We start from the raw sequence: 20,284 nt of genomic DNA, 5'->3' as shown, positions 1-20,284 counted from the left end.
TGCAGTGGATGGACACGCCTCTTAACACAGTTTAACCACCTCTCTTTATTGTTGCTCAGTGACAACCAGTCCAAGGTGTTTAGGAAAAGAAGGAGCTATAACACCTATACTTCTAACACTATTGTGTCACATGTATATTTTAAATCAGCAGGAGGAGGGAGGGACCCCAGACTTATTCAGTTTAGCCTCAGGTAACAGTGAAGTGGGAGAAGAGAGGATGTTCTAAAACAGACAGCACTGTTCATCAAGTGAGTGACATTGTGTCAAAGAAAGATCAGTGAGGGTATTGAATCACTCTCGTCATCCTCACTACATAAAATGAATGTTTTCTTCCTTACATTTAAGAAGGCTGTATAGGTGTATTAAGAGGGTGCCTCTCAGAAATGACCTCCTTGATTCAGATCAGTCTGTCCTCCAGAGCAGCCACTCCACTGACACAGCTCTGTTGTCTGTGACTGAGGCCCCGAGGGCAGACACAGCCCCAGCCTCGTGCTCACTTATTATTGCTGGACCAATCAGCTGGTAGCTTTTGATACGGTGAACCACTGCATCCTGCTGTCTGTCTGTCTTGGTTAGATACTGTCTCATTGAACACTCTGTCTATGTGTCACAGCAAGGACAAAGTCCCTCATTCCCCCTCCCAGCCCCTTCTCCTTCTGATATACAGATATACACCACCTCCTCTGGTCCAAGTATCTGCTCACATCGCTGTGGCATCACTCATACCTGTGAGTCCTCACTCACATCTGCCCGCCCCGTCCTGGGTGAGGGATCCCTCCTCTGCCTCTCACCCTGAGGTTTCTCCTCCTTTTTCTTGGGAGTTTTTCCTCAGTGGATGTGAGGGTCTAAGGACAGAGGACGTTGTTATGGTGTTGTGTAAAGACCTTTGAGACAAACTGTTTGTAGAAATGTTCTGTCCATAAACGTGCCTTGCCTTCATGCTGCATGTGTCTCTTTTCTCGCCACAACATCATACAAACCAGACCTTGCTTAATTCCACTCAGCTCTTGGTCCAGGCGATGGAGATCTCTCACTTTGACAACTGCAATGCTCTTCTGGTGGACTTCCCTTCATTCACAGTGGAAGCCTTTCAGGTGCAGCAATACATCTGGCCTACAACCCAAATCATGATTGTTTTCCTGCTGCACCAGTTAAATGAACTTAAAAATATACTGTGAACGTATTATTCTTCTTGGTCAATGCTTCCCTGTTCATGTTTGTGGTTTCAAGTGGTGGAACAATGTGAGAGCATGGGGACTAAGAATCTCATAAGGATTCATTTCTTTTCTAACGCCTTCAACACCCCAGCATTAATAACTAGCACTTATTATGTACCAGGCACCAGAGGAGCTTCTTATTTCTAGCCCTTTTCTGTTTATGACTTTATTTTGTAGTTTATGAAAGAACAGTAAAGACTTCTCAACATAATGTAGCCAAGTACTATGATTCCAGCAATTAACATATCGGAATTTAACAAGATCTTTGTAAAGGTAGACTTTATGCCAGTTCTCTTGTAGTTTATTGTAACAGAATAAGAGCTTCAAGTGGCTCATTCTATAATTACACATTAATAATGACTCATTCATGAAGTGGATAACAGAATAAAATGAGGACATTTTATTTCCAAATGGCCAAAGGTCATCTGGCTGACATCATAATGTTCTTCAGAAACCGTTGTGGCCGTTATTCAGCGCTGTAGCTCAGGAAGGAGACATTAGGAGCATATTTCCTGCACCATAACTGCCTGGTGGAAGCACACAACCTCCAGGCAGTAATTCTAGTTTAGGTTAGTGATGCTATGATGATCAGCATTATGAACGGTCTGCTGCTGCTCTGACTTGTTTTTATGTGTGATATCACTGCTGGAGCTTTTTATATTTGTACGTTTATGGTCCGGACGGTGCCCGGTGCTTCATCAACTGTATGTTTCATTTCATTTTTGCTTTTGAATCAATCTCTTGGTCAACCACTGAAAACAATTTTAAACAACCATTTAAACATCTATTTATTCCACAATTATGGTGTAATAGACCACGTCTCTCCCACTCCAACTTGAATTTGTGTGCCCAGGCTGGCAGTAAGCAAACAATGCCACTCCAGCAGCAGGCGCTTTCAGCTCCGACTGAGATGAGTCCCACTGGAATCAGCTGGTAAGTGAACAGACGTCTAACCATTTCCAAGTGCATGTGCTATTTCATTTTCAGTCCCTGCAGACAACTCTCCTCTACACTTTATGAACAGTCCAAGGAAGTCAAACAGACTTCCTTTTCATTAGTGCAACCACATTTAAGAGCTGAGGGAGAAATAATCATCTAGATGAGGTCAAAGTAGAATAGAATCTTTTATTTGACTTTTTAGAAATACTGTTATTCTCCACAACATGTAAAAGCATCAGACCAAATCCCTTTCTTACACACTCATACCCCAAATACACATATCAGGAATTCAATGAAAAAACAAACAAATAAAAAACAATCTTCTTCCACATGGACACAGTGGCAAGACTTCCACATCCATCATACCCACCCATCAGTGAAATCTAAAAACAGTCACGCTGTAATAAAGTGGGAAATGAAAAGTATGTAAGTGTATAGATGAAATTTGAAATGTGGAACACACCAACGGATGCCACAGAAGTTATCACAGAGACGGCCTTAATGCAAATGAGAAGCTGTTTTCAAGGAGGAAGTGTTGATTAAAATGTTTCAATAGGATCCAGGAAACACACACACACACACGTGGGCTGTGTAGCAGCCGTTTCAGACAACCAGCAGCTCTGACCACCACTGCTTTTCAATCACAGGGGGTCTGACCAGACAGATCAATGAGAGTAGGCCATTGGAGATTCTTCAGCTACTGTTGTGGCCTGCACACCCTAATTGGATGGTACATGAGTGTTTTTCTGAATAGTGGGCCTGTTTTGCACAATCGATGGCTTGTTCTCTGCTGAGTTGCACAGACTGCCATAATCAAATAGCAAAAGCTGTCCCAGAAACTTCTGGATGATTGCATGTTTCCTGTTTCCAGCTGCCTTTGTCTGTCTAATACAGAAACTGGGAGCACACCGGAGGGCTTTTACACTTTTCCTTAACAATCTCCGAATTCCTGTGCATTGTCAGTGGCGTTTCTATACTACACAGTTCTAACCTCTACTAGTATTACAGTTATAGAATGACCTGCAGATTTGACCACAGTAAGGCTGTAACAAGCAATAGTGGGATGCATTGGTTACGGCCCGATGAGTCTGAGGGACAGAGGTTTAAATACTCAACCCCAACACAAATGAATCATGGAACCAGGCTTTCAACTGTCAAGTGTGTTCCCAGCTGAAATTCATATATTTATCAAGACTACCTTCAATGTGTTATTTAACAGCCTGCTTCAACAATGCCATCACTCTGACAAAGAACCCACAGCTCAGTGTTACCGGTAGGGCTTTAGCAGCCCATCACAATTAACTGTCACTTCTCTGTGTCAGGTTAATGGGCATTTTAAAGGCAGATATTGATGTGTTTGTAGTGTGGGAGGACACCACCTCTAAATATGTGGTCCTGTTCTGATGGGGAGCACGGCTTAACTGAGTCCTGTTTAAATCAAACCGATTCATAAACTGAGAATCCAGCTTCCATTAATCATCTGATCTCCAAGTCATATGATGACCCTGTAAAAATCAATCATCCCTCTTCCTTCAAAGTGCTCTTAATTAATACACACATGCATGTGCACATACGCACACAGTCACAAACACATGGACACTTTTGGTTAGAGAAGCTACATTACCACCTAAATGATGTTATATAATCTCTACTCGATGCAGCCAAAATGAGCTTTGGGTATAGAAATCATTTTTCATGTGTGCACATCCATACCATTTGCTTGATCATATTCTGATTTATCATGTTGATGTTTGTCAGTGCAATCAGATTAAAAGTAGTGCAGTGTCTTATTAAGACTTTCCCTCCTCATCCTGGCGAGACAAATTCTGACTAGAATTGAAAGTTAATTTTTTAAAGTGCTTCTCGTTGCCGCCTACATTTCCCCCAGAACTAATCTAGTAGTTTAAAGTTGAACTATTAATAAGTGTTTTCATCAGTAAAGTTCACAGAGCCTCTGAAGAGCACAGAGGACGATACAGAGGGAAATCAATAATGCTAAGGTCAAAAAAAAAAAAAGAATGAGGAGTTAAAACTTTTTGCTTTGAGTAGAACATGAGCAGAAAGTGAAAACATCTCAAATGATCCATCCTCAGCCGTTTTCATTGACCAGGCGAGACCCGTTGATGCCGCGGTACGTGACGCGGCTGGGCCGGACCAGCACGCCGTAGCCGGGGCGGCAGGTGAAGTAGCGGCGGCCCCCCACCGAGCCGTCGTTCTTGCCTTTGGGACTGCGGAGCTCCAGGCCCAGCCACAGGCCCGGGGCAAAGTCTGCTGTGCCCAGGTAGCGGATGAAGGCCATCTCGTTGGCGCTGGTCAGCAGCACCTGTATGCCCACGTGGAGGCGCACCTGTCCGTCAGAGCTGGAGGTGCTGGACCCCGCCGCGTTCCCGGGAACACCACCGCTGCCTCCGCTCAGGGTGCTCCAGCGCCGCCGGTGAGGGTTGGACCGACTCCTATATATACATTTTTTTTTCCAGATGAATTGTGAAAACAGAGGGGAAAAGCAGCCAGAGAGATTTATGAGAGAAGGTATGCAGCGTGAGAGAATATATCAAAAGTAAGTGGGAGATTCATGGGAGCTCAGTGTTTGAGGGATTGATCTTCAATTCCCTGTTCTCTCTCATTATAACCACAATCATGCATTGGCTATTTAAAAAAAGGAGCCTTTTGCTGACTAATACCACTACCTCTTATCAGTATTGATTCTGCCACTGCTGCAGGGGATTAGAATAAAGCTGAAAGCTTGGGGAGGGAGAAAAGTGAGGCCCGTGTAGAAAAGAGACACACCTGGAAACAGGACTTCTTCTGCTCGTCTCCTTCTGGGTGGCGATGGCCGATGATGTGCTGAAACTGCGACGGATCGTCCCTGCACAGCAATCACAAGAGTCAAGTACCCTCATACAGAGGTTTTTTTTTTGCATAAAAATGACTTCTCAGCCACTCACAGAATAATACATGCAAATGCACACACTTGCAATGAAGGCAGAACTCTCACCACTTAAAGGATGACTGAGGCGTGAGGAGGAGAGCTCTGAAAGGCAATCCACTGATCCATGGATCCTGTGGATGAAAAGAAACACATCCCAGTTGCATAATGGAACACTATGAACATTTAGTAACACTTAGAGGCCTTCTCTCAGTCTTCAACTAGAGAGAGACATCCCACTGTGCCAAACCCTCCACTGACTGTGACCCCGAGTTCATCTCTGTCACATAATCCACAGAGAATGAATGTGGAGCAAAACGTTATTAGAATAAATTGAAAATTCATCCATGTGTCTGGAACATTTTCAAGTTAAGATGAATGAGAGTAGACCGGTCTGTATCTGATGAAGGCTGCTTCTAAACAGCAACAAGGAGGGAAAAAAAGACAATGTCTGTTGGTTGCACAAAAGCATCTGTCCCGCTTATTGATGCGTCTGTAAGTCACTAAGTGACTGTAATAACGTTACAGCTCTGGAAGCCATTAGGAGGGTGAGTGCCAATGTTGAGAAATGAGCAGTAGAGGAAAAAAGTGTTGCTTTGTTTTCGAAGAGATGTCAGCGGAGGAGTAGAAAAACAAAAACCTAAGTGTGTGTGTGTGTGTGTGTGTGTGTGTGTGTGTTGTGGGGGGGCTGTTTGTTTTCCAAATGGGTTGTGATAGCTGCTGACAGGAGAAGAAAAGAGAAGGAGAAACGAGTTGCTGTGCTGGATGGACAGAATGTGAGAGTCTCCATTACTGAGGAAAATCCACATGAGCACACAGGGTTTTCATGAAAAAAGAAGAAAAACACATGAATGCAGGATGGCAAAAAAAACAAGCTGGCAAAAAAAACTGTTGATTACTTTGGTAAAAGCAGCTTTTACCTCAACCACCATGTAAATAGTGGGTTAATAACAGCAATGGCAGGAAAAGTGAGAGCACAATAAAGAGAGGGGAAGAGAAATGTTCCCATGAATGGCTTTGCATTGAGATGAAGAGTAAAGAGAGGTGATGAGACATTTATAGCCCAGTACAACAGTTGAATGTGTTACTTTAACCAACAGTCGCTCATATCTGGACAACCTCATTTTCATTTAAATAACAGCATTTGGCACAATAGATGACAACTGCCTTTTAAACTGTAATGACTCTTATTCAGTTACATCATTCTTGACGCATAGTGCTGTTAATGTATCATCCAATACATTGTGTTACAGAAAAAAGTCAAAGTCAAACGTCAAATCAAAACAATGTCTGGCAGGGAATAACTTGTCAATTTAAAAATCAGGCAAAGTTTTCTATATCCCAGTGTAACCAGGTTGGCACTTGATTGAGTCAACACTGTGTGTGTGTGTGTGATGGGTAAGCCCAGTGTGATGTGCTGACATAATGAGGCTTCAAGTGGAATTTGCCTTTTGCGTGCACTGTTTGGATGGAACGGCTCCTACATATTTATAACATAAGGGAGAACAAGGTAAGAGGTGTAAAACATCTATTCATTTATTTATTCAGCAGCCACACAGCTGTTTCTTGATAAGGCTTTAGGAGCTGTGGCCAGTCCCAGCTCCCACCGTCTGGACAGCTCACTTGTCTATCATGTTGTTTATATGCATCACTATGCAGCACATCTTAGATGTACAGGTGCTTCTCAGTGTAGTAGGACGATGGAGGTCAACCGTCTCCAACAAGAAGAGACCATTTAAATGCTCAGTGTGACATCATTAGGAGACAACGGTGAACTTTTTCACTAAATTCTAATGTTTTGATTTACTGAATTTGGGGTTTTCTTTAAATATAAGCTAAGATATTTCAATCTGTGTGTAATGAATCTATGAGTTTCACTATTTGAACGGAACCACTGAAATAAATGAACTATCAAATGAGTTCTGATTAGTTTTAACCAACAGCTCAGGTTGGTCTTCCTCATGAAAGATATTCTACATCAGGCACGGGCAACTTATTCAACAAAGGAAGAGGCTGCAGGTTTTTGTTCCAACCAAACAGCAGCACACCAGACTTGACTCATTTAATTAACTGATCTCAGTCCTCAGACAGCTGATTGGTCAAACTGTGTGCTCTTGGTTGTGCTCTGCAGCCACACCTGCCCTTTGTGGAATAGGTTGCCCATGCCTGTTACATAAAGCGGGGTGGGGGAATAGGGGTCACTGAGTAGTTGACGACTATGAAAAAGGATCATATCATATGAACCTCAAGACCTAAGTCCTGTTGGAATAGTTGATGCGTTACCCAGTGATCTCTTCCACCATCATCAAAACAGCAACAGCACTCGAAAGTTACTTATTCCCACACCTGATGACACATGTGAGGATAAATGTGGGTTCAGTGTCCTGCCCAAGGACACGTCCACATACAGAACGGTGTTCATGGCTGCTGTGGAGAGTGCAGCAGCAGTGAAGCTGTTTACTTTACCTTGTACAGATAGATTTTGATCCAGACTGTCTCCCATTTGATGTGACACAGGAGCAGTGTAGCTGACTACAGCTAATGGAGGGCCATGTCTTTACAAGTGTGATAAATAGAAGGGAAGGATTAAAAGGAAACTTGGCAAGCCACCAACTGAAAATGTATTTAATTGGCTGTTTTCCTTTTCTATTATAGGCTTTCTATATTGCACTGCAGCACAGTTTTTTATGAATCAACAATACAATACAAAAAGCAATTGATTCAGAAAAACAAAAAAATGATAGGTTTGTGAATAAAGAAACATCCAGTTTTCCCATTTATGCTACTTTCTCGTTTTGTGTTTCAACAGAACTTGATTATAGCATCAACTAAAAGGTTGAAATCTCATGAAATGTCTTCACACCTCTCTGAACTGATCATATTACAATAAATCATGGTTGCTTTTAAAAAAGGCTCCCAATCAAAATCTGTATGGTTCAACATTTCCTGGTTCTTGCTTCCATGTGCTAATATGTTTACAGTAATTACATGTCTACTTAAATACAAGCTTGAATACACGACCAGACCAGATTACACTTATCACAGAGCTTTCTGAGTGGCTGATTTGATGTCTCAAGAGACAAGAGTACTTTGGCTGAGAGCATCTTTAGAATGGAGCACGCACCAGTGAAATGGATCAGACACATGTCAAGCATCCAACAAATACTGCAAATACTTCAATGTGACTTTCTCATTCTTGTGAAGAAGGTCATTTCATAGAACTGGCTTTAGTTGGACTGGTTCTAACAAGGACACCACTCAGTGGCACCAGCCAGGTAGCCTACTTCTAGATACACGCAATCTAGACAATGAAAATCTACAGTATCTGTCCGTCTGTCCATCCATCTATTATATCCATATATCTACAGTATCTAATAAGCAACATTATCACATAAATGGGTTCATATGTACAGTAAGTCACTAACCAATCTGTATATTGGTTGGTCTTGGTCTAGGTGATTAAACAATATAACTAATAAAACCCATGAGTTACAGAGGTATGCATGATTATATGGAAGTATAAAATATACTGCAAAAGGTTCATTAGAGTATTAACTTCTGATTTACTTTGCTCCATTCCTTAGAATCTCTATAGATGATCAAACTAATCCACTCCACAGTCCATTAGAATAATAAGATATAAACACAAACCTGTCATTAAACCCTGAGGGAGATCAAATCTATCAAAAAAAAAAAAAACTCATCTTACTCTGTCTAAAACTGACAATGTGACAGAGAAATTAAAACCACATCATCATTTGTCTTTAAGGAAATTCCTCTGGTGGCAGCAGCAACAATGAAATGGTCCAAATACAGTATTTGGCATTCATGGCATTTATCTCATCACATCTTGAATACTGCAACTCCCTATGCATATACATGTCTCTCCCCAATATATTTGCTCTTGGCAATTGATACACACACAACTCATATGCTGCTAGACTCCTAACTGGTGTCACAGACTCACTCTGTGCCTTTTTAGATCAGTTTCAAAATATTTTGATGACTTCTAAGTCTCTGTCCTTATGACCAGTTGCCTCAGATCCTCTGATAAAACTCTGCTATCTGCTTAAAAGTCTCAGCTAAAAACCAAAGGTGACTGCAAATCTGCTAGTAATGCCCCCAGACATGGAACTGCCCTGCATGAGGAAATCAGCCGTGAAAATTCTTGATTTCAGTGCTTTTATCTTTGGATCCATTTTTGATTTCTACTTTTGGATTTTTTTGGGGGGTTGTAAGCTATAATCACTGAAATTAAACAAGTAAAAAGGCATGAAATATTTGTGTCATGAGTCTAGAATGAATGAAAATTTCACCCTTTGAATTAGAATTACAAAAGATGAACTTTTACACAATGTTCTGATTATATGAGCTGCTTAAGTTCTCTGAGTACGGCCACACTGGCTGCCCTCAGCAGCCCACAGCCCACCACACTGTGTTATATCAGACTCAGTTGTGACTCAGTTCATTCACTATTTCCAGCACAAACCTCAGCTAATTATTATCTGACTAGAAAAAAGGCATCAAAGTTTATAGAATAGAATAGAAAATACTATTTATATATAAAAATATACATATATATCCAACAGGCACTCAGAAATGTATAAACTGTGTAACTTGCAAATTCTATGTACTGTATGTAAAACAGTATATTATAATCATATGCATATCACACAATGGAACATTCAGTTGATTCACATCAATGAAAAAACATGACAATGCACTTCAATGGCAAATGCATGCAGACGTTGAAGGCATTCACTCACACTCCATGCCTACCCTCTTCCAACCTAAACAAATGACATATTCATTATCATTCATTATCCAAAATCCATATTTAAATGCTGGGAGGATGATGCATGAATCATTACTAGGTGCCACATTAAACTGAGGAGTCATGGGGGCGAAGACCGCAGGCTGCACATCTGACTCTGAGTGTCGTTAATCACCAGTGCAGAGGAGAGCTGTTTGATACACAGAGGGCAAAATCAAACATGTCAACACTCACACAGACGACACTGTCAAAGGAGCTCATTAGCACCATCACATGTATTGATGAGGGCAATGAAATACAACCTCAGGGCTGGTTTTTAGGGCATTTAGTCAAATTCTTCAAGACTTTGCTCTATACTTCAAAGAATTTCTTATCCATACTTGTTTGACAAATCTGTTTTTCCTTCTGTGATGACCATCGGCAAAAATCAAACAGGACCATTTATCACTGGAAAATACATGCTTCCTGACAGAGCCCGCAGTGCAGGTCCGGCACTCACCTCTGAACACGAGATGGAGGAGCAAAGACGCCGTGTTTTGGTGGGCAGCTGAAGTACCTCACTCCTCCCACTGAGCCATCGTTCTTACCACTCGGCTTGTCCAGCTCAATGCCCAACCACAGCCCTGTACGGGCGAGAAGGCAGAACGGTCGGGGATCAAACAAACAATCACACATCAAATGACAGAGAGGAGATGCAGCTTCAAGAAAGGAGTTAAGTAAGGAAAATTGTGTATTATTCATTGCATGCCAACAACTGTACATATCAGAAAGGATAATCCATCCAAACAGTGCATAAGAACAACGAGCTGTTGAAATGGCTAAACAACTGAGGAACTTCAACTTCTGATTTCTCAAACTAAAATGAACATCCTGCCCAGACTAGTTTACTTATTCCACACTCTGCTGATCGTCTTCTACCAAAACCAATTTAATGGATGTCATAAATTTTCATCAAGGTATATCTGGCAAGACCTAGGGTTTGATTCAAAACTGTTCAAAGGGACAAAGAAAAGGCGGGTTGGAGAGTAACTTCAATCAGAGATGATTATTTAGCAGCACAGATAAGAGCAGTGAGGTGCTGCTGCAACTCATCACATGCTAAAGATTTTTCACCACATAAGTTATAAACCAGACTTCCAAGACAAGACAGCTAAGGCATCAACTGTATTATGCAATAAAATTAAAATGTGAAAATGAAATACTTTGAAAGCTTTATGGTTTTAATGATATCTGGAGATGTGATATTATTTAATATGGAGTTGACAGATGTAAACACCTATGGTAACTGTATATTTAGAAAAATACGGTTTGGATAATACACATGGAGTCTGTCGGATTTTTAATCACATTCGACTTCATACATTAAAACAACATGTGAGAAGGAAGAATAGAACAATATGGAGATACCAGCTCAGAGAAATGGAGGACGTGTGGTTGGAAGAACCTGATACAGTATTTATTACACCCTCAGAAATCCCAGCATGCTAATAACTTTTCCCTTTTGCTGGAGAAACTAAAGGCAAACCACTATATTTCTGGTGCTGGCCTGTCAGTGCAGACTATAGGGGAATCATTTACAATGCCCCAGGAGACCTTTTTTAAATGTGAAATCTAAAATTCAAGACTATATATTATGAATATAATACCACAAGGAAGGCTGATAAGAAATAAATATTTAATGATTATACTGCTGATCACTGGTAGAATCAATTTTATCAGGTAGTGGTTCACATGAGAGCCCAACTTTAAAGGGATAGTTCAACATTTTGGCAAATTGGCCCATTGCCATAATCCCTATAGTCATAGCAGTAGGTTCGTTACTTAAATTTGCCGGTGCAAGCTATTTTTAGAACGGTGGAGCAGAGCCGCGAGCTGATCAGAGCTACGCTACGGAGGCTAATGGGATTTCTTGGTTTCCCTCATCAAACTCATCAAATACACAATCCAACAACTCCAAAACGCTCTCATGGACAAGTTGTGACCTGCACATTCACCACACTATGAGATAATAACGGAACGATATGAGACAGAGTTGTTTTAGAGGTAAATGCAGAGACTGCTTGCTGAAAAACTGCCTCCGACGGGAACATGCATCAGCGGTTTTGCATGAATTTACCTTGAAAACAACTCTGTCTCGACTCGGCTGTTCTAAAAATAGCTTTAACCGACAATTAAAGGTAACAAACCTACTCCTAAAATGGGAAAAAGCGATGCCAATATGTTGAACTATCCCTTTAAATACAAGCATGATCAATACAATGGACATTTATAAATATCATTCAAGTATAGGTCTGAGGTTTTACAAATCATACATTTTGTTGTAGAGAAAAGATCACTCCCTTCCTGTTCATGGTTCTTTTTCGTTGCCATGTTATTTTTCTATAGTTTACCTCAGAAATATTGAAATTTCTGACAAAATGAACATAAGATTCAAATCTGAATCTATTAGATGCAAGTATCTGACTGATGCTGACTTTAAAAAAAACAACAACTTTACAATACCTTACAAAACACAACTCTGCCCACACCAGTACATCTTTCACAGAATGAGGGAATAAATTAGCTCCATAAAATGCTTCTTTATATAATAAAAATAGATATTATATACTGTAACTGTACACCTTATCTATACAGCATAAAGACTGTGCATTAGCTAATCCAACAATAAGATGGAAGTGTTTCAGTGCTGTTTCCTCCATGTGTTGGTCTTTCAACAGTAGAGACAACTTGTCACTGTACAGCGGCTAAATAACAACTGTTTGCCTCTGTATTTGTCAGTCAGTCACTGTTCTGTCAAGTGAAGTGACTTCTCAGTGTAAGGCAGACAATTAGCCTGAGGAATGTTCCTCAGGTGACGCAGCTCAGACAAAATGTTAAAAAGAGGTATTTACAGTGTGTGCTGCTTTTATTACGGAGACGCAGCATTCAGTGCACTGAGGCTGAGATAACAGAGCACTGCGAGCACTGATTTAAGAGTATCAAAGGAAACTTAAGACTGAAATCCCTTTAAACATGATCCTTGGTGGTGTGAGATACGTTAGTACCGACTCACACTGGGCAGAACTACTGCCTAACTATTAATAAATACACTGAGCTGTTTTATGTTTGGATTTTAACCTCTTTTGCTCAGCAGGAGCTGTTCCTATCTTATTTCCCCGAGTATCTTCTGTCCAATTTGAGCTTTGCCACTGCTCCAACTTGTGACCGGGTATGAAATGCAAGTTGAAAGAGAAGAGCTTAACAAAACTTCTTTAACTTTCACCACATGTGTCATTGTGTAATAATGATAGTGTAAGTAGAGTGAAGTAAGTATTAAGATTTATGCAAAAGAATCTGACATTTCCTCCAGCAGCAAGAACAGAGGGAGAATGAACTCACAAGGTTTCTCGGTGTACCGACTACACTCAGCCACAGGCAACTACTGCATTTAGACGCAGAGCTGCCTTCATCCCTCCACGTCAGTTCTCGGGACTGAAGGTTTTCAGCGTTTATGAGAATGAAAAGCTCAACCTTGAATATTCACATTATGTCCACAATCTCTTTTTGGAATGCTACTGAGTGGATAGGCAACCGTATTAACCTTCTTGATGTTACTGGATGGGCTTGTATCAAAAGAATCAGGAGCCTTTTTTTTCTAAACCTTGTAATAAAAATAAAGTTTCCAGAGCTGTGCAGTCCCCTCTTTGTTCATTTATCTGGCCCAAAAAGCACCAGCTCAACAGTTTCCTGTTCAAAACACTAAAGACCTCTGCAGTAATTATGATTCTTTATCTGTGTCTTGAAACCAGAGAAGTAAGGACGGATGTGATTTATCAGAGATATTAAATGAATATTTTAGATGCACTTAAAACTGTTTCCTGCTCAACTCAAAGTGGCATACACCCAACACTGATGTGGCTGAACCTTTTCCAGAGAGTTCAGTTTGATCATCCCGAAGCTTAAAATGCTATTGAAATGCCATTCAAATTAAATTGTTTAAAGGAATAGTTCAACATTTCGGCAAATTGGCCCATTGCCATAATCCCTATAATCTTAGCAGTAGGTTCTTTACCTTAATTGTCAGTGCAAGCTAAGCAGAGCAGAGTCGTGAGCTGCTCAGAGCTACACTATGGAGGCTAATGGGATTTCTTGGTTTCCCTCATCAAACTCATCAAATACACAATCCAACAACTCCACAACGCTCTGGTGGACAAGTTGTGACCTGCACATTCAGCATGCTGAGATAATAACGGAACGTTATGAGTTGTTTTTGAGGTAAATTCTTGCAAAACTGCTGATGTGTGTTCCCATCAGGGGCAGTTTTCTTGGCAAGCAGTCTCTGCATTTGCTTAAAAAAAAAAACTCTGTGTCTTAACGTTCCGTTATTATCTCATAGCGTGGTGAATGTGCAGGTCACAAATTGTCCACCAGAGCGTTGTGGAGTTGTTTGTATTTTATGAGTTTGATGAGGGAAACCAAGAAATCCCATTGACCTCCGTAGCATAGCTTTGAGCAGCTCGTGGCTCTGCTCCGCCGTTCTAAAAATAGCTTGCACCTACAATTTAAAGTAACAAACCTACTCCTAAAACTATAGGGATTATGGCAATGGGCCAATTTGCCAAAAGGTTGAACTATCCCTTTAAATGCAAGCTAGTTTGAGTATGTCAACTCTAAAGTTTTTTTTACAAATTATAAAAAAAAAAAAAACTGACCTGGAGCAAAACTGGTCTTCCCATAAAACTGGACAACACCAGTCCTCTGGCCTACCACCAGCACCCTCTCCCCCAGGCGCACCTCAGGGCCCTCGCACACTGAGCTGCTAGCTGAGGGGGTTCTGCTTCGAACACCTGGGAGAGATAAATTAAACGTTTCACGGCTGGAATAATTAATACCCTCAATTGAATCCTAACAACACTGAGACGACAGAAAGGTCCAGAAAGTCGGTGTCTAGTTTAAACACACCTGCAGCGGTAAGCACCGTGGTGCCAGAATAAGAGTGGAGGGCTGGCGAGGGCGTGGTCCTGGGACTCAGGGAGGCGCGCTCTCTCCTCTGCCTGGCAGGAAGGCGTTGCCTGGGCAGCGGGCGAGGCCGGGCGCCTGGCCCGTGCCGGGAGTCCAGCGAAGAGGAGGAAGAGGAGAGGGAGCGGGAGAGAACACCTGTGGTGAGAATGACAGAGGAACGGAGTGACATGAGACACGGGGGGAGGGGGAGGTTGACCTTCCAACACAGACGGTGCAAACAGACACTTTACAAAACGTCACACTTTATGATACAACAAGGTGGATAAAGCTGTTACATCTAGGCTCGGCTACGATGGGGGCTGTGAATGTGGTCTTCTGCTGTCTAATGTCACACGGCACAGAATGTGTGCCTCCCCTCTTAATACTGAACCCACCATCCATCCATTCGGGGACTTTTATTAGAATTCCACTGAAATAAATGAGCTCAGCCAATTATTCATTCTCCAGTTTCAGTCTTGTGAATGTGGCCGTGCCTATAGCACTCAGATCCACACAATTACCACTGTACTTTTGCAGAAATCCAGGCAGCTGTGTCACATCATTCTACAGCTAGACAAATCAAGTGGGCGCAATCTTTTACAGTTGCTTGTCCCATTAGCGAGGTCCAACTGAGGGCCAACATGCTAATCCCCTCCCAATATGAGGGATGAGATATGAGAGGAGGAGGGGGGGGGGGTGCCCAGTTTCACTCTTTAAAAGCCATTTGGACGCAAGACCTCATTAAGCTTTTAACTTTCTCAGACCTTCACAGGCCATAAGTTCATTAAGTGCTCAACTCTTATAGGCTAATTGATTAAAACTGTGCCAAAGTGGTTTAAGAAGAGAAGATTCAGCTACAGTCAAATTGGAAGCCAGACAGAGATGGGCAGATAACATTTCAGCCTTTGCCAAAAATTGTTTTCAATAGTAAGTCTTATGCTTAAGCTAATGGGCCCAGGAGAGTGGATGGCAATGCACAGGAATAACAGCTGAAGCTGCTGATTCTGTCATCTCTGTTTGAGCTGATCGATCCTTCATGGTCTTAACTGATCACTGGACTGTTGTGGTTTTGGCTTCATGCAAACTGAACATAACTTGGGGCATATTGCATTTTTTAGGTTGCGGAATATATCTGAAATTCAGGTTACGCTCAGTATTCACTTGCTACTGACACACGTCTATGTTTCCATCTAAATGCAGATGGAAATTCGATTCTACCGTTTAAATTATGCTTGAATTGCAAATGCATCTACTGCTGGATACACAGTGGTATGTCAAAGTTTGAGACGGAGCAAAAACAGCACCTCTCTGTGAGAGAAGGCACTGACGCTGCTGTTGAACTACCCACAGATGGATTATGATGAAGGATTCAAATATTAAGGTGCACTAATTATCAGAGACGGGTGGTGATTAGGAGTGTGTGGAGCTAGGATTTGACAATTACAGGAGAAGATTATGTTAAATAGTGAAAAGCCATTCCACACAACACTCTCTGATGCATAGTGCAGTAGAGCACACGCAACTGTTACCACAGTACCTGTCTTTGTCAGTGAGGCATCTCCCTCTGTGCCCTGACTGGCACCAGGTGGACTTTTTTGATTATCAATGGGTTTTTTGACAGATGGAGATAAACCTTCACTCCCACACACACACACACACATAGATACACACACACACACACAGACAAAAGAGAGACAGTGACTTCTTTTTAAAACACACAGATCACTAATCATCTTAGTCAGACTAGAAGATAAATAATGAATCACAGTTCCATAATGTTTGCATAGTTTGAATGTCACTTTGGAAACTGTATTTAGACTGAGTAGTTTGACAAGTGGAATGAGCAGAACTAGGATCTGTCATTCTGTATCTGTTGAAGGACTGTTTGACTGTTTGACTGTTTGACTGTTACAATGATCAGGAGAGCACTTGCACTACATGTTTAATCTAAGTGGAAATATAATGATCATAGGTGTGTAGTTTTGTAGCCATTCAAGGCAACAACACATATCCAAATGTGAATCCAATATGTAGGAATACTGTTCCAATAGTTTATCAGGTGTGGAGAAATGAAAGAAAATTACAAATCAAGAAAACTTGGAAGTTAGATGTGCGGCTCTCCATGATTGGTCGAAGAGGCAGAGTCTGAGGAGCGACAGAACAATAAGCAATAAATCAGGAAGAGCAGGAGAGTGAAGAAATGCAAAGAAAAGGACAGCATGGCATTGTTGAGCAGCACTGAAACAAGAATTACAGAAAAGCTTTTTTGATTGAATTAAGATTGTATTTCACTCCAACACACAATGAAAATACTTGAATGCTGAAACAAGCAGTTATACCCACACAAAAGGACCAATTACAGTAAATTCAAAAGGCGTCAAGAAATCTCCACACACAAAGAGAATGTACATTTCTTGTTCTTTAAGTCATTTAGGACCCTAACCCAAACAAGTTCGAGCTTAATATATTGTTTGTTGACTTGAATTAAATTGACAATTAAACTGACAAAAGCCTGATGAAAGAGTCAGCTCTTTAATTGGCTATAAATTCAACACCCGTGTTTCTAAACCGATTTAAGGCCAAAGTCATGAGGATTCAAATTCATACACCAATCTACCACATAAACTGTCTCACATTACGCTCCACTCATAAATATGTCACCCTGGGTTAAATTTTATACTGCGCTTTGTAAAGGCAGTAGGAAAATCTCAAATCAGCTTGTTATTTATTGATTGCCATTTCAGCTCACATTTGGAGGCAGCTGGCAAACGCTGCCCTCAGAGGCCGACTTGTGTGTCTCCTTTGAACCCCAAACAGGAGACTACATTGCAACTCAGAATACCAAACATTTCTTGTCACTTGACCTTTAGCTTGCAGGGACCTCCTGGCTCTATCTAGCCCTTCCACATACTGACGCTCACCTCAAGTGACGCACTGCAGCACAGGCTGAGGCTTGGTGAATCAAGCCGTGTTTTGTGAGCGTTGTCTACGTTTCCTCCGCCCTTTGAGGACTGAGCTACAGTTGACACTTTCTAATAGGGTCCAGTCTGGCATTCTGCTGTGTCTGTCTCTCCAGGTTAGCCAGACTGTCCCACAATGACCCATCCAATCTATAGATACACACAAGTGTGCTGTCTGCCCTGCTGATCCCAGGAGACGCCACCACGCAGGTGGCTCCTGGAGTTTGGGCAGTAAATGGCTGACAAAAGCCCTGGAAAGTATTCAGTCATAAATTAGCCTCTTAGCTGTATGGAGGTGCCAATACACACACTCGCACACACACATACACCTCACATGCATTGCAGGCCACACATACACACTCATACACACCTTGTGATGAATGGCTGCCAGGCTATTCAGCCTGTCTATGCCCTAGTTATTAAACCCTGCTTAATTGGACTATCAATCACTGGATTCCATAGGCCGCTATGAGGTCCGCCATTCCAGTCACGTCCAGATCAATTGGAGTTCGATACATTTGAATATTACATCACCAAAAAACAGCTACAAACCCTGGAAGGTGGAGGTGCTACCAAAAGTGGCCGAGGTATTCTGAGGTAACTGGACTATGTTAGGAGTGAACATTAGTCTGAAGTTGAGGATGTGGGCATCCAAGGACTGTCAGAGGAAGGTCTTGTCAGTGGTTTAATTTATGCATTGTGCTTTGGCACTGGTTCAGAATCCACTTTTCAAAGCATTCGAAGAAGATTAATATGAAAGGCAAGATGCAATAAATCCTGCCATGGCTCATGTGGGCTGAGAACGTTGAGAAAGCTTCTTTTTGGCTCATAAGAGGCCATCAGCTGGAGCCGTGACTCAGCTGATAACCTCATCTGGACGCTGTGGACTGACTCACTCGCTCCACAGGAGACTAAAAGCCCACTGTGTCATCATGGAGACTTTCAGCATGGGTATCCATTTGGTGTCTAGAATTAGTGTGGTCCAAGAGCATCTGCTATTAATACAGCATCCTCAATAGTTTTACACTTCATGCAGTTAAGGATAAATAACAATTCATGTATTCATACTACTGAGTACATGGCACTAACTCATACTTACTTTCTGCAGGTGTCTCTGTCTCTAGATCTGCAGAGCTGCACTCATGATCCTGTTCAACACCCACTTACAATTATTATTATTATTAGTCCCTGGGTTATTATCATTGGCTCTATTTTCATCTGTTTTATTATTAGTATTATTATTCATCCTATTACCTGTTCTATTATTGTTTTTTCAATCATCATCATCATCATCATCATCATCATCATTACGACTGGTGTCTATTGGTCTCTCTGCTCTATATGAAATGAGATAATCTCTGTTATGACTCAGCACAGCATAAAAAACAGAATTCATTTGTTTGAATTACGTAAACATTGGACATACTATTCTTGTTTAGGACACAGCCTCAGTTTCCATGCACATTACTGAACATCGCTGTTGTTACTGAATGTTCACTCATCTAAATTATTATAATTAGTTCCATTAGTATCATTATGTATAGACTATCTTTAAAACAAAAGCCTTTGCCTTAGTGAGGTAATGGAGCAGCTGAAGCTGCACTTGTCTGGTTTCACGAGCAGGAAATAAAAATATACTACGTCTGAGTAATCACAATGTACAGAGTACAAATTATATTTGGAGGATTGGATTGCAATTTTTGAGTCTTGGCCACAATTGTTTTCCTGGATTGTGTTCAGGTTTGTCTCCCCTTGGATGCTGCACACTCCAAACTGTGAAGCACTTCAAATAAATGTTTAAAATCCTAAGGTATATTCTACCAACAGTGCACGTAGACAAAGCAGAACCTATACAGTACCTTTGGAAAGTTATACAGTCTTGTACTGTATATGTAAAGTGTTTAGTGTATTTTACTGTATAACATGCTGACAGTTAGAAAGTCGAGAGAGAGGATGAACTAACACAAACAGAAAGTCCTACAAGGAAGGGTGAACTGCTGTAATGCTGTTAGTGAACAATGGGGGGGCGACTCCCACCAATACCTCATTTTAATCACATCATCCCTCAAGTCACCGTTTCCATGCTGCTACTCTCATCTTATGGCCCACAGCCCCTCAAAGTCAGTGCACTGGAATTAGGCTATTTGTTGGACGAACAGACAACATAAGGAAGTCTTTTACTGTATAAGAAAGACCTGTTGTCCACATCTGTGTTCTCCAGAGGACTGTACATGAGCTCACCTGTGGCTGGACTAACACTGACCCCTCTGACATCTTTTTTAGATGTGTTTTTCTGTCTCACTGCCTTTGTAGTTCCTGTTAAGTCCTCTTCATTTGACCTATTTCTTTAATTTAGAGTCATTTGTGCCACAATTCCTCAGGAAAACCCGCTGCTCCAAATTTTCTAATCTCAGCCTCATGATGATGATGTGGCAGGACTTGAACACAGCTGAGATTATTGGTCCAATCGGTAGCTCTCTCACTCTCT

General features: G+C 41.4%; 1 protein-coding gene across 5 annotated transcripts in view; it reads right to left on the bottom strand.

Annotated features, from left to right (window-relative positions):
• Positions 1–2,319: 2,319 nt before the first annotated feature.
• The window catches only part of LOC146964199 (CAP-Gly domain-containing linker protein 4), a 39,227-nt gene continuing 21,262 nt past the window's right edge, over positions 2,320–20,284 (bottom strand). For 3 of the 5 annotated variants that reach the window (XM_085767486.1, XM_085767487.1, XM_085767485.1), the window contains exons 10-16: positions 16,374–16,469; positions 14,798–14,992; positions 14,548–14,682; positions 10,356–10,479; positions 5,152–5,216; positions 4,944–5,022; positions 2,320–4,609 (exon numbers count right to left, since the gene is read on the bottom strand). In XM_085767486.1, the coding sequence (XP_085623612.1) occupies positions 4,246–4,609; positions 4,944–5,022; positions 5,152–5,216; positions 10,356–10,479; positions 14,548–14,682; positions 14,798–14,992; positions 16,374–16,469 (1,058 nt within the window). In that variant the 3' untranslated portion in view covers positions 2,320–4,245. The remainder of the gene's footprint in view (positions 4,610–4,943; positions 5,023–5,151; positions 5,217–10,355; positions 10,480–14,547; positions 14,683–14,797; positions 14,993–16,373; positions 16,470–20,284) is intronic. The other 2 variants (XM_085767489.1, XM_085767488.1) reach the window with 1 other exon arrangement.

The sequence above is a fragment of the Trachurus japonicus genome, chromosome 22 (assembly GCF_045865225.1).
Source record: "Trachurus japonicus isolate A0001 chromosome 22, Traja_1.0".
NCBI classification, from domain to species: domain Eukaryota; kingdom Metazoa; phylum Chordata; class Actinopteri; order Carangiformes; family Carangidae; genus Trachurus; species Trachurus japonicus.
This window is presented reverse-complemented; position numbering and strand designations above follow the sequence as displayed.